Genomic DNA, 15,338 nt, shown 5'->3' on the forward strand with positions numbered 1-15,338 from the left:
CCTTGTTCAGAGCGTGACCCCCTGCTGCAATCAGAGACCAGTACACATGCCAATCACCCCTGCCCCCTAAGACTGTAGGACATAGCCTGTACCACACACTTGATGATCAGCTACCCGGACACCTGAGCTGAATTCATACAAGAAAACTGAATGAACTCCTACACTAATATACCTGATAACAGCTCTAGCCATCTGGGGACAGGACGTCAGAGTTCCAAAGGTGGAAATAATCAAGCTAGCTCACTCAAGCAACCCATTTGGGTATATCAAAACAAAACAAAGCAGGAAGCTATGACACAGTAAGCAAGCATAAACTAATACAATAACCTCTAGATGGCTCAGAGACAACAGTCAATATCAAGTCTCATAAAGAAACAGACCTCGATCACCTCAACAAGCTCTTAAAACAAAGAATCCAGGGATCTTCTAGATGAAAGTGCATTCCTGGAATTACCAGAGGCAGAATACAAAAGATTAATATACAGAACCCTTTAAGACACCAGGAAAGAAATGAGGCAATACAGAGAACAAGCCAAGGAACACACAGATAAAGCAATTGAAGAAATTAGAAAGATTATTCAGGAACTTAAGGGAAAATTTAGTAAGCTGGAAAAATCCATAGACAGACAGCAATCAGAAATTCAGAAAATTAACAATAAAATTACAGAAGTAGACAACTCAATAGAAAGTCAGAAGAGCAGAACTGAGCAAGTAGAAGCCAGAATTTCTGAACTCAAAGATAAATCACTTGCCACTAATATATTTGAAGAAAAATTAGATAAAAGAATTAAAAAAAATGAAGAAACCTTAAGAATCATGTGGGACTCTATCAAGAGAAATAACCTACGAGTGATTGGAGCACCAGAACAGGGAGGGATAACAGAAAATACGGAGAGAATTGTTGAAGATTTGTTGGCAGAAAACTTCCCTGATATTGTGAAAGATGGGAAGATATCTATCCAAGATGTTCATCAAACTCCACATAAGGTAGATGTTAAAAGGAAGTCACCAACACATATTATAATCAAGCTTGCCAAAACCAAAGATAAGGAGAGTTTTAAGAGCAGCTAGGGATAAACGAAAAGTCGCCTGCAAAGGAGAGCCAATAAGAATAAGTTTGGACTACTCAGCAGAAACCATGCAGGCAAGAAGGCAATGGGATGACACATTTAAAAAAATGAAGGAAAAAAATTGCTTACCAAGAATCATGTATCCATCAAAACTGTCTCTTAAATATGAAGGTGAATTTAGGACATTTCCAGATAAACAGAAGTTTATGGAATTTGTAAAAAACAAACGAAAACTGTAAGAAATGCTAAAGGGAGTTCTTTGGTTAGAAAATCAATGATATCAGGTAGCAACCCAAGACTAGAATACTGGGCAGAGCAATCAGAAGTCAACCCAGAAAGGGAAATCAAAAAAACAAAGCAAGACTATATAAAAAAAAAAAAAGCTCAAAACAGGGCAACAGTGATGTTACTATATAAAAGAAGACAACATTAAAACAATAAAGAGGAACTAAGAAATGTAATCATAGATCTTCCATATGGAGAGGAAGATATGATGATACAAAGAAATGAAAGTTAGGTTTAAATTTAGAAAAATAGGGTAAATAATAAGGTAACCGCAAAGGAGACAAACTATCCTACACATCAAAATAAAATACAAGAAAAAAATAGAGACTCAGCAGAAACTAAATCAACAACAACGAATATGGGGAAAGGACAATATATAAAGACAATCTACTCAGCACATAAAATTAAGAGGGAAAAAGAAACTGCCAACAACACACAAAAAAAGACATCAAGACGATAGCACTAAATTCATACCTATCCATAATTACGTTCAATGTAAATGGACTAAATGCACCAATAAAGAGACAGAGAGTGGCAGAATGGATTAAAAAACAAGATCCGTCTGTATGCTGCCTACAAGAGACACACCTTAGAGACACAAACAAACAAAAACTCAAAGGATGGAAAAAAATATATCAATAAACAACAATAAGAAAGAGCAGGAGTGGCAATATTAATTTCTGACAAAATAGACTTTAAAGTTAAATCCATCAGAAAGGATAAGGAAGGACACTACATAATGATTAAAGGGACAATATACCAAGAAGATATAACCATATTAAATATTTATGCACCCAAAAACAAGGCTGCAAGATACATAAAACAAACTCTATCAGCATTGAAAAGTGAGATAGACAGCTCCACAATAATAGTAGGAGACTTCAACACACCACTTTCAGTGAAGGACAAGACATCCAGAACGAAGCTCAATAAAGACAAGGAAGATCTAAATGCCACGATCAACCAACTTGACCTCATAGATATATACAGAACACTCCACCCAACAGCAACCAAGTATACTTTCTTTTCTAGTGCGCATGGAGCATTCTCTAGAATAGACCACGTATTAGGTCATAAAGCAAGCCTTAGCAGAATCTAAAACATTGAAATATTACTAAAGACAAATAACCCAATTAAAAAATGGACAAAAGATATGAACTGACGGTTCACTAAAGAAGACACTCAGGTAGGTAAGAGATACATGAGGAAATGCTCATGATCACTAGCCATTAGAGAAATGCAAATCAAACTACAATGAGATTTCATCTCACTCCAACAAGGCTGGCATTAATCCAAAAAACACAAAATAACAAATGTTGGGGAGGCTGTGGAGAGATTGGAACACTTCTACACTGCTGGTGGGAATGTCAAATGGTACAACCACTTTGGAAATCAATTTGGCACTTCCTTAAAAAGCTAGAAATAGAACTACCATAGGATCCAGCAATCCCACTCCTTGGAATATATCCTAGAGAAATAAGAGCCTTTACACGAACAGATACATGCACACCCATGTTTATTGCAGCACTGTTCACAATAGCAAAAAGATGGAAGCAACCAAGGTGCCCATCAACAGATGAATGGATAAATTATGGCATATTCACACAATGGAATACTACACATCAATAAAGAACAGTGATGAATCTGTGAAACATTTCATAACATGGAGGAACCTGGAAGGCATTACACTGAGTGAAATGAGTCAGTTGCAAAAGCACAAATATTGTATAAGACCACTATTATAAGAACTTGAGAAATAGTTTAAACTGAGAAGAAAACATTCTTTTGTGGTTATGAGGTGGGGGAGGGAGGGAGGGTGGAAGAGGGGTATTCACTAATTAGATAGTAGATAAGAACTACTTTAGGTGAAGGGAAAGACAACACACAATGGGGAGGTCAGCACAACTGGACTACACCAAAAGCAAAGAAGTTTCCTGAATAAACCGAATGCTTCGAAGGCCAGCGTAGCAGGGACAGGGGTTTGGGGACTATGGCTTCAGGGGACATCTAAGTCAATTGACATAATAAAACCTATTAAGAAAAATTCTGAAGAGTGGCATCTGGGGTCTTAAACGCTAGCAAGTAGCCATTTAAGATGCATCAATGAGTCTCAACCCACCTGGATCAAAGGAGAATGAAGAACACCAAAGACACAGGTAATTATGATCCCAAGAGACAGAAAGGGCCACATGAACCAGAAACTACATCATCCTGAGACCAGAAGAACTAGATGGTGCCCTGACAGGGAATGCAACAGAGAACCCCTGAGGGAGCAGGAGAGCAGTGGGATGCAGACCTCAAATTCTCGTAAAAAGACCAGACTTAATGGTCTGACTGAGACTAGAAGGACCCTGGTGGTCATGGCCCCCAGACCTTCTGTTGGCCCAGGACAGGAACCATTCCCGAAGCCAACTCTTCAGACATGGATTGGACTGGACAATGGGTTGGAGAGGGATGCTGGTGAGGAGTGAGCTTCTTGGATCAGGTGGACACTTGAGATTATGTTGGCATCTCCTGCCTGAAGGGGAGATGAGAGGGTAAAGGGGATTAGAAGCTGGCGAAAAGGACATGAAAAGAGAGAGTGGAGGGAGAGAGCAGGCTGTCTCATTAAAATAGGGGAAGAGTAATTGAGAGTATAGGTGTACATGGGTTTTTGTGTGAGAGACTGACTTGATTTGTAAACTTAAAGCACAATAAAAATTATTAAAAAAAAAAAAAAAAAGCTGCCAAAAAAAAAAGAAGGGAAGTAAGCAGTCTTTAACTGAGTGTCCACTGTGTGTCAGGTGCTCTACTCGTAGCTCTGTATGTGATATCATTTAACTCACTGGTAACCACCACTTCCCAGGTAACAGTTTACAAACGCTGATCAGTAACTTAAAGACACTCTTGCTAATCTTGTAGAATCCTTCATCCCAGATCTTTTGTCTGTCCCAATAACCAGATCCCTAGTGCCAGGAAACCCTCCAGAATTTTCTTTTTCTAAACCTGTGCACAGAACTCAGGGCAGCCAGGAGAACATACTACTTGGTTCTGCTACAAAATCCTGCTTGTTCTTGTTCAGGTGCCATTGAGTTGCTTTTGACTCATAGCGACCCCATGTGACAGAGTAGAACTGCCCCATAGGGTTTTCTAGGCTGTAATCTTTGCAGCAGTAGATTTACCAGGTCTTTCTCCTATGGAGCTGCTCTGTGGGTTTGAACCAACACCCTTTCAGTTAGCAGCTGAGCGCTTAACTGTTACACCACCAGGACTTCTGACTAAATCCTATTATCAGATCTCAATTAAAACCCCTAAAAACCCATTGCTGTCGAGTCGATTCTGACTCATAGGACAGAGTAGAACTTTCTCACAGAGTTTCCAAGGAGCGGCGGGTGGGTTCCAACTGCCAGCCTTTTGGTTAGCAGCCATAGCTCTTAAGCACTGTGCCACTAGGGCTCCAGGCCTCAACTGGGCCACTCCTAATTCTTGATAGTCTTTCTCATTATCAGCAGCAACATCCTGAATCATTTCCCCTCTTTGTATTCAAGCCCTATTTCCAACTATCAGCAAAAGTACTTGCATCCCACTTGAAAGAAGGGAAGAAAACTTCGTCTGTGTTCTTAGTTCTAGTCTCTTTGTTCGTGGCCTCTGCCTTTTAGCTACTCAAGTTATTGCCTTGTTGTTTTTGTCATCTGCCGTCAAGTCGGCCCCAGACCCAGGGTGACCCCATGTACAACAGAAGAAAATGCTGCCCAGTCCTGCACTATCCCCATGATCAGTTGTGGATGGGACCATTGTGATCCGTAGGGCTTTCACTGGCTGATTTTCAGACCGTCAGCAGGCTTTTCCTCCTGGTCTGTATCTTTGTCTGAAAGCTCTGCTGAAATTTGATTAACGTCACAGTAACACACACGCCTCCTCTGACAGATGGGTGGTGGCTCTGCATGAGGTGCATTGGCCGGGAATCAAACCTGGGGCTCCCGCATGGAAAAGAAGAGTTCTACCACTGAACCACCCTGTCTTATAAAATAAAATGTGTGTTAAGATATTGTCTAGATCTCCTATTTTGTAAAACCGGTCAAAGCTTCCTTAGGCCCTGTTACACGACTCATGCATTAGGCCCTCTTTTTCCTGCCCTTGCTGACACACTGCCCAGAAAAGGGAACCTTCTTCCACTGCCTCTGCTGCTCTCCCACCAATCTCTTGCAACCTGGATTTTACTCCCACCAAACTACCAGAACTGCCAGTTTGAAGGTCATTCACAGAAATACAAGTTGACATGATTTTTACAATTTAGTGTTTTAAGACTTAGCTATTTAAGAAAGCACAGTAAATTTTTAAATTTCTTTAGCAAATCCTTTCTTAACACATTAAGTCCAAGACTAAGTTCATTGAAGATTCCAACTGCATTATCATTAAAAGTGTTATTAGCTGCGCTTCAGTCATCTCCAACTCATGGCGACACCATGGAAAACAGAACAAAGTGTCGCCTGTTCCTGCCCTATCTTCACCATCGTTGGTATGCTTGAGTCAACTGTTGCAGCCGTGGTGTACTCCGAGTGCCTTACAGCTTAGGGGTTCATCTCTCAGCACTCTATTGGTCAGTGTTCTGTTGTGATCCATAGGGTTTTCACTGGCTAATTTTTGGAAGATCACCAGGCCTTTCTTCCTAGTCTGTCTTAGTTTGGACGCTCCATCGAAATCTGTCTACCATGGGTGACTCTGCTGGTTTGAAATACTGATGGCTTTCAGCATCATAGCAATACACTAGCCACCACAGTACAACAAATTGATAAGAATCAAAATTAATGAAGTTTTAGTGAGGTTCCACTGATATATGAAGCCTTGTATACAAACAAATGCTATTAAAGTAAGTTAAAAGAAAGCTTTGACTTCTCTATTTGTTGAAAGGAAAAATGCTATAATCTGTTTTCCAGCATGCTTTGAGGAGATAATATTGAGAGTTAATGTTATAAAGATTTACTAGAAAAAATATACCTTATAAATGCAGTTACCATTGATTCTCAGTACATTTGAAGTCTTAGTGAAATAAACAGTCCAAAATTGTGGATAATTCAAAAATCATTCATTGTACCTAGAATTTTTTTTTTTTTTTTCCCGGACCCTGACGATCGTTAACCTGAAGCTAGTATATATATATATATATACATGGAAACCCTGGTGGCGTAGTGCAGTTCGAATCCACCAGGTGCTCCTTGGAAACTCTGTGGGGTAGTTCTACTCTGTCCTGTAGGGTCGCTATAAATAAGAATTGACTCGACGGCAACAGGTTTTTTTTGTTGTTGTTGTTATATATATATGTATTTACGTCTTGTGTGTTTACCAACTGACAGTGAAAATGGTTGACCCAAGAACAGGATAAATGACTGGGGATCCCAATCTGGCATTAAAACTGTATATGTAATCCACAGTTGCCTGTTGTAATTAGGCAATGTGTTTTATGGAACCGTAAATGTTTATAACATCCTAGATTTTAAGGGTGGAATTTTTTTTTCCAGGCCAAAATTATACACGTCACAACTGGCAGTTGGAAAAGCACTTTTGGAGCCCTCCTGATTGCTAGCCTTGGGCTATAACCGCCAGGTGTTTGATAAAAACTAGCACCAAAAGTAATTTCTTATTTTTAATGGTAAAATGTAGCAACAGGGAGGACTGATAATTATAGAAAAGTAAGTAAAAGTTGTCTCTGTTTTTAATATTCGTGGTACATTTTTTTCACTCTGTAATACTTATTATTTTGAGACCTCACCCAGCACAGACATTGGTCCGTCCTCCGAGGCGGAGGGGGTGGGTCCCTTTTCTATGCTACATTTATTGACATTTACAAAAGCGTACATTTTTCCTTCTGAATTTGATGCTGCAAGTTAAGACCTTAGGCTGCTCACTATTTTATCTGAACCTTTTTTTCTCACCATTAGCTTGAAGAAATGTCAGGTAATAAATTGAGTACTCGACTATTTTGATGATTGTTTTGCTGATGGGCCAAGACTAACCTCTGGAACCCAGATGAACCTATCAGTTATTCCAAGAGAATTGGGAATCTTCTTTGCCCTCCGTATAATTTGCTTCTCCGTACAGCTAAAGCCCTGGCTTAGGCTGTATAAATTAATACATTTGCTGGAAATGTGACTTTGGGATATTTTATAGCAGTGGTTTCGATGCTGTTAGTGGTGAAATGGAAACTCGAGAATGTGAAGATTAATCTAAACCACATGATGGGTTCAAGGAAAAGGGACATAGATTACAGTTTCTTGAATGTGTGCTAACTCTGTACAGTGGGGAATGGGATCAGAAAAAACCACAAGTGAACTTTTCAACCCTCTCGAGAGGAATCAAACTGGTACAATTAGCTCTGAGATGGAGCCATTCCTGATGACAGGCCTCTTCTCTCGCTCTCAGAAATAGGTAGATCCCTTTGCCCAAAAGAGGGGACAAAATTAGGAGATCAAGAAAAGAGGAGAGACTGTCGAATTGTTACCACTAATGAAATGAAAGTACACTTATCCTTCCAGTCATTAGCTGGCGTACAGATTTGCCTTTTATCATAGATTCCGAGTTCTGCTGGGTTCTTTTAACAATAGATGTACACAACAATTTGTATGTTGTAAATAGTGAATTGGAAATAAACTATTTCTTTTCCCTTCTAGTTTGTTGTGGCGGTGTTCTGGATCATTTATGCCTATGACAGAGAGATGATTTACCCGAAGTTGCTTGATAATTTTATCCCAGGATGGCTGAATCATGGAATGGTGAGTGGGCTCAAACAAATGATTTCCTTTTATTAAAAATATCTATTCAAGAACTGTTTTCGAATGTAGACTTTCCATAGAATCTATTTAGCTGTGAAACATTGGAAGATTATAATGAGAGATTATACTTAGAGAATACTGTATGTAAATAAAAAACCTCTTCCTATGGAATTGAGTCATTATTAAGATTATGTAGTAGATGAATCCATGGTTTATAAGAAGGCTTAGTGGTTTTAGATAATACCACTAGCTCATTCCAGGGATGAATTTAATGTCTGTGCTGTAAAAAAGATTTGTCCCCTATTAGAGGCTAAGGATTGATTCCCAACTACATGACTGTCCACACCTGCTCCACCTCCACGTCACATCATGGACTCGTTTTGGAAGTAACTATTGGGCTTGGAGAATTTCCCCCCAGAGAAGCAGCAAGGCTATTGTTTGCCCGAAAAAATCATTGCAAGCATTTGGGACTGTCTTGGCAGTGGAGCTGTCTGCCTTGTCAGGTTCTTCCCATCCCAAGGTATTTGTCTATGAATGCAAGAATTTCTCTTTCTTCTCAGTCTAATTCTTTCTTGTGTTTACATGGTATCACCTACACTAGTTTCAAATCGAACACTTCGCATCACTCGCACATCACTTTACAAGATTTGCGGCTGCATTTTCTGCAGAGAAATGTATTGTCTTTCCTTCCCACTTCTGGAATTGAGCAGTGTTTGCTTATTAACTTAGAAGCCCGCTTTTTGTTTACAGCAATTTTTAGAATATGTCACTGGGTGTTCCTGGTGAAAAGGGCAACCCATCACATAAATTATAGGGGAACGAAGAGCTAGAAATCACGAGTCTTGGGTCCAAAATAAGTCTCCTTTCTGCCCTCAATTTTGGTATATTTTAAGAAAAGTGGTAAGTATTAACAAACAAACATTACTGAGAGGCTTTGAGCAATCCTTTCTTAAACCAACTCATAACTGGCATATCTCAAAGAACTGGGATTTTCTTCAATTCTAATTAGAGCAACAGTGGTGAAGGATTAACATGGCGTCTCAGGTCTAGTTTCATACAAGTAAACTGAGTCTAGTCTATTCAAGCTAACTAAGAGGCCAAACGAACATGGTTACTTTGCCACTGTCCAACTTTTTCCTTTTCTTGAACGTGAAAAGCCCTTCATGAGTCCATGAATTTACGATCCTCTGCCCTACATGCCCTTCCCAATTATTTACTGGAAAGTCCCTGCTCATCTTGGTTGTTGTTTGCTGCCATTGAGTCAGCTCCCGACTCACCATCACCGCACGCACAGTAGACTAAAACACTGCTCAGTCCTGTACCATCCCCATGATTGGTTGTGGCTTGGACTGTTGTGATCCACAGGATTTTCATGGACTGATTTTTGGAAGAAAATCACCAGACCTTTCTTTCTAATCCATCTTAGTCTGGAATCTCCGCTGCAACCTGTTTGGTCTCATGGCCAGCTCAAGTCTCCACTGACAGACGAGTCAAACCTGGGTTTCCCACATTGAAGGCGAGAATTCTACCACTGAACTCCCACTGCTCCCTTACCAGCTGCTGCGGAGTCAGCTCTAACTCATGGCATCCCCACGTGTGTCAGAGTAGAACTGTGCTCCACAGGGTTTTCAGTGGCTGATTTTTTGAAAGTAGATCACCAGGCCTCTCTGCCAACGTGCCTCTGGGTGGACTTGAACAGCCAATCTTTTGGTTAGCAGCTGAGCATGTTAATGGTTTGCACCATCCGGGGACTCCACTGCCTCCTTAGAGTTAGCTTAATTCCCGCCTTCCCTGAGAAGCTTTCCTAACTCCCCCAAGCAAAGTTAGCTATTCTGTTATTTGTGCTTGCACAGCACCTGTTTCATACCTGTTATACATGACTGCATCCCCCACAACAATGTTAAGCTCCTGGTGCAAAAAACAGCCTTTATTCCCCATCACTTTGCCCACTTGTCTGGCATAGTAGAATCAATACATGTTGATTAAGTTGATGAATGAATTCAGAACAATTTCCATCATTCTTTGCCAGCCAATATAGTAGCTGCTATTACTGAGAACCTACTGTGTGCCAGACATTCTATAGTTGTTATATCACTTAATTTTCACAATAGTGCTATGAACTAGGAATTTTGATCACATTTACAGAGGAAGAAACTGAGGCTTAGAAAGGTTATATAATTTGCCCAAAATCACTTAGCTCAGGGTGGTAGAACTGGGACCTGAACATAGGCCTATCTGATCTCAAATGTGTATTTTCCTATTTGTTACATTTTATCTGAATAAATAAAATATTGATTCTTCATAGAAATTGTGATTTTGTATGGTTTTTATAAGAGCCAGCTGAGAAAATGCAGAAAAAACATCTTCAGGATATTTTGTAGTTTCAAACTATGTGCTTCAGCTATCTGAGATAAACCGGTCAATAATTAGGTAGTATTTTAAGGAAAAGATTTCAGAACATTCATGACCACTAAAAGCAGAGTTGCAAATGGAGATGGGCTTTGCAAATAGCCATTCCAGACATTAAACCAAAAAAAAAAAATTGTCACATGCCCAGTGAGAAGCAGGCTTTGGTCACAAAGCGAGCATATTCTAATACAGTAATCATCCTCTGTGGCATTATCTCAAAATATGAGGAAGAGTGATGTCATCTAGATAACTTTTCATTATGCGCCCAAGCTGAATGAACTAGCAAAGTGGGACTTCTGAAGCTACTGCCTACAGTTTGAATATGTAATAATGTCAAACACAGTTACCTTTTTTCTGACACCAGGAAGGAATAGGCTGAGAACAAATGATTACATTATGTGCTATGGAAGTACAGTCCTTGACTATTTGGCCTGTCGCCTCTATCCCTAAATTGTACAAGATTGCTATCAGGCCAGAGAATGAATCACAACCATGTCAGGTCCTGGTTCTAAATTTGTAATGTTTAAACAAATAGCATATTAAGCAGTATGTATGCAGCCATTAGAACGTCAACTTGAGTCTACTTTCATAATTTTCCCCTCTCACTTTGATGGGTTCAGGGTCTCACTCTTGGAGACAAACACTGCTTAGAAATGCAAGGAAGGTTTGAGTGACACACATACTCAAAAAAAAAAAAAAAAGATTTTTTTTTTTTTTTTACACATACTTAGGTAAGAGAAAAGATAAATTAATTAGCATGTCAAGTCCTCCCAGATAATATGAGCTCAGTCCATTCTTTCATGAGGGACTTTGTTTCCCAGGAGAGCTGAATGTCCATTTCCTTGCTTTTCTCATGTTCCAATGTCTGGTTCCAGAGTTACCAAAAATGTTATGCATGGTGGCTGAGGGATATTTTACAATATTAAACAGCTTACATTACTCTATATTTGTGTATGTGTAGCTATGTACATACGGTGGATAAAGCAGGATGCTGATTCTTTACATTGGTAACTAAAATATGGACATTAGATGCTAGAATCATGAATAATTTAATTTTTTTTAAATGCAGTAAGATTTAATAAATTTCAAAATATTAAATAAATTTTTTCATCTTTGTCTAAATAATTTAATCTAAAAATTTGATAGTTGTTAATTATAATTTGTATTTGCTTTTAATCTTAATAGGTAACTAACTTTTAAATACTATTTTTAAAATATATGAAGACAATTCAGTTTTTGACGTTTTGCATTTATTTTAATCTTTACATGTTTTGATGAAAACATTCAAATTGTATATACTTTAATTATAATTACATTTTATTTTTTAATTGGTAATTTAGATTATCACTATCAGTAGAGTTCAAATCTTGTGAAGATTGATTATAATAACATACTTAGTGATTTTCCTGAAATAAAGGGAAGAATAATAAAACTTTGGAATATTTATTGTATTTAAATATTTACTAGAATAACTATTTAAATTCTTGTATGCAATTTATAAATATGTATGTATCTTTTAAAATATTCATCCAAATACATAGTTTTTCATTTTATTTTATGAAAATATATCTGACAGTGTAGGAGGATAGAACATGTTTTACTCAGTACTTTGCTAACTTCATTTATAACTTTTAAATATTTATGTAAACTGTTTATGGCTCACTAGGCCTATCTGTCATTAACCTGTTTAGATTTTAGTAAGAGAAAGAATTCCAGGAGAGAATGTACCTTGTTCTTACGCTTGAAGAGTCTCAACATAATTTCTAGGAATTAAGGGCCCTGAACCACAGAACTGAAATGCATTTTTTGGATATATTATGATACCATTTCAGCTGGCGTCACCATGTCAGTCTTGAATCTGCAGCATTCAAACTGCCCAGCACAAGAATAATCAGAAAATGGGCATGAGAAAACTCAGAGGACCTGAAGTTCAGGGCCTTTACTTAGACTTAACACCAAAGTTGCCAGGAGCTAGACATGAAAACATCATATGTCTTCCCTTCTATTATCTATTTCTTCTCTCTCAACTAATCCTAGAATTTGTGTGAAAAAGAGGAAATAGATGATTTAGAGCAGTATTCCAGCCTTATAGGTTGTATAACTTATAGGTTATCTCCAGGCTCCAGGAAAAATAGTCAAAAAAAAGAGTGAGTTTTACTTTGCTACAATTAAAAAAAAAATAAGCATACGTAGCATATTTAAATGAAGTTGTTTCAGTATCCCAAATCTAAAATTGCTTCATCCTTGCAGGGGCTTTATATTCCCAGCTACTCAAACAGTACATGACACCCACGTTGATGATAAAAAAGATGTTTGTGCATTTGGTTGTGAAACTTGGAAGAATGTCCCAGTTATCTTTATATCCTTCTACCACCTTTCTATCCTCAGCCCATTGATGATCAGACCAAAGGAAAGACGTGGTATCAGCAAATGGATCATTGTTTCCAATATGTAATTGAGAACAATATTGATTAGGGGCAGTTATGGTGGCGTTAAGCAGGGCCTGCAACATGCGAGGCTGAGCTTCTATTTAATTCAGCCTGGCAAGTATTTATTGAAAACCTACACAAATGTTTATTGCAAACCCTGCCTATGCAAAGCATGCTAGTAGGCACTGTGGGGTTACAGGATGAGAAAAACACATGCAATTTTAAGGAATGGAAATGGAATGTTTGAGATACAGGAAGGTAGGTAGAAGAGGCAGTTCCCCAAGCTAACAGAGTAGTCTCCAAAGGGCTGTTTTCACTCTAACATTGAGAAGCACTATTCTTGGTTACAAAAAATAGAACTCTGATAGGTAGATATTTAAACTCTGAAAAGATCACAGATTTTGAGTGATGCTACAATGGGAAAAACCAACGATGAGACAGTTTCTCTGCTATTGAAAGGACTGATTAATGTTTATAAAGTTCTTTGAGAATGCAAAGCACTGCAGAAGGTTCAGATATTATTATTATTACCACCGAGCTTTAAGTAGAAATGATCTAGATATTCTTATAGTCACAGCAGGAGTTGCTCATTCTCCCATGTAATTTATGAGGAGCAAAAAAACAAGCCCCACCTCTATTCATGCATGATTTGTCAGTTGTCATTGTTATATGCAATTGATCCTCAAAAGAACCTTAATTTGGTCTATTGAACTATTCGATATGATATTGACATTGGATAATTACTGAAGTTTTGTGTATCTGTCTCTTGTAGAAGAGAAGGCATTTAAATACTACTTGGATGATCATTGGTTTTGCAGGAACCCAGAGTTGGAGTTATTCTTTTGGTAGATAGCACAACTTATGGAAAGTTTCCAATTCTGGGATACACAGATTGTACATTTTGTTACTCATAGTCTGTGCCACCCTGATACTGGATGTTTCATAAAATAAGCTGTTGATTGAAAGAAGACCAGTGTAACCATTTCATATGAAAAAACTGACTTTTCTCAATTTTTTCTCATGTACTCTAAAAGGAACTATAAGATATTTGGAAAATGTAAAAACTAAGAGAAGGAAACTGGGACAGAGGTCAGAATCTTCCTGGGAACCTCTTCTAGTACCCATAAAAAACTCCCAAGTAAATAAGACCCCCAAAGACCGGGAACAGAAAGGTGGGTTACATCGACATTAAGGAAAGATACCTTCAGAATTGCTACATACTGTTTTCATGTATAAGTTTTTTTTCCATATCAAATTTAACTGATCATCACTTCTTCCATTGTGAATTTTGTTTGCGATCATTAGTTCTATCAACTACAATTCTCCTGTGTTAGAGTTTGCAGATCTAAATTTTGACATGAAGATTTGATTATTCTTTCTATTTAAATCAGTAATAAATTTTAGTGTATTAAATATTAGCTTAATTTCAACCCTGGTGGCATAGTGGTTAAGTGCTACAGCTGCTAACCAAAGGGTCGGCAGTATGAATCTACCAGGTGCTCCTTGGAAGCTCTATGGGGCAATTTCTACCCTCTCCTATAGGGTCGCTATGAGTTGGAATCGACTCGATGGCACTGGGTTTGGTTTTTTGGTTTTTATTGCCAATTTTACTCTTTATTTATTAGTTCAACCAGAAATATTCGTTGTGAATTTGTGAACATGTGTCTTAGTTTCCTAGTGCTGCTATCACAGAAATACCACAAGTGGCTTTAAAAAAATAGATATTTATTTTCTGACAGTTCAGGAAGCTAGAAGTCCAAATTCAGAGCACCAGTTCTAGGGCAAGGCTCTCTCTCTGTGAACCCTGGGGAAAGATCCTTGACGCTTTCAGCATCTGTAGTCCCAGTGTTCCTTGGTTCATTTGAGATCTTTACACGGCACCTATCTCTCCCCTTTCAACCTCCTACCATTTGTGCTTCCTTGTCTCTGTGTATGTGCTGCTGCTTATAACTCAGAAGTGATTTGCTTTAGGACATACCATACAATGATATGGAAAAACTGGTGGCATAGCTGTTAAGAGCTATGGCTGCTAATCAAAAGGTCAGTAGTTTGAATCCATCAGGCGCTCCTTGGAAACCCTATGGGACAGTTCTGCTCTTTCCTATAGGATTGCTATGTGTTGGAATCAACTCAATGGCAACAGGGTTTTTTTTTTTTTTTTTGTATGCACTGATATACCCTCATTAACATTCCTAAATGGGATTACACCTGCAGGTATAGGGGTTACGAGTCCAACACATTTTGGGGGGGGACACAATTCAATCCGTAACAACATGTGTTCTTTTTAAACTGATGTTTGAGAAAATTGTGGACAATTTTGCAAGATGGATAGACAGAACTGGAGAGAGAAAGGGAGATGGGGAGAAGTTTAGATGGAGAAAGAGTGAAAGGTAAGG

General features: G+C 38.3%; 1 protein-coding gene across 4 annotated transcripts in view; it reads left to right on the forward strand.

Moving 5' to 3' along the window:
* AIG1 (androgen induced 1) overlaps positions 1–15,338 on the forward strand; it is a 297,796-nt gene that overhangs the window by 96,007 nt on the left and 186,451 nt on the right. For all 4 annotated transcript variants that reach the window (XM_064291616.1, XM_010588493.3, XM_010588536.3 and 1 more), the window contains one exon: positions 8,003–8,104. In XM_064291616.1, coding sequence (XP_064147686.1) covers positions 8,003–8,104 — 102 coding nt within the window. The remainder of the gene's footprint in view (positions 1–8,002; positions 8,105–15,338) is intronic.

Source organism: Loxodonta africana, chromosome 1 (genome assembly GCF_030014295.1).
Source record: "Loxodonta africana isolate mLoxAfr1 chromosome 1, mLoxAfr1.hap2, whole genome shotgun sequence".
Lineage (NCBI taxonomy): Eukaryota > Metazoa > Chordata > Mammalia > Proboscidea > Elephantidae > Loxodonta > Loxodonta africana.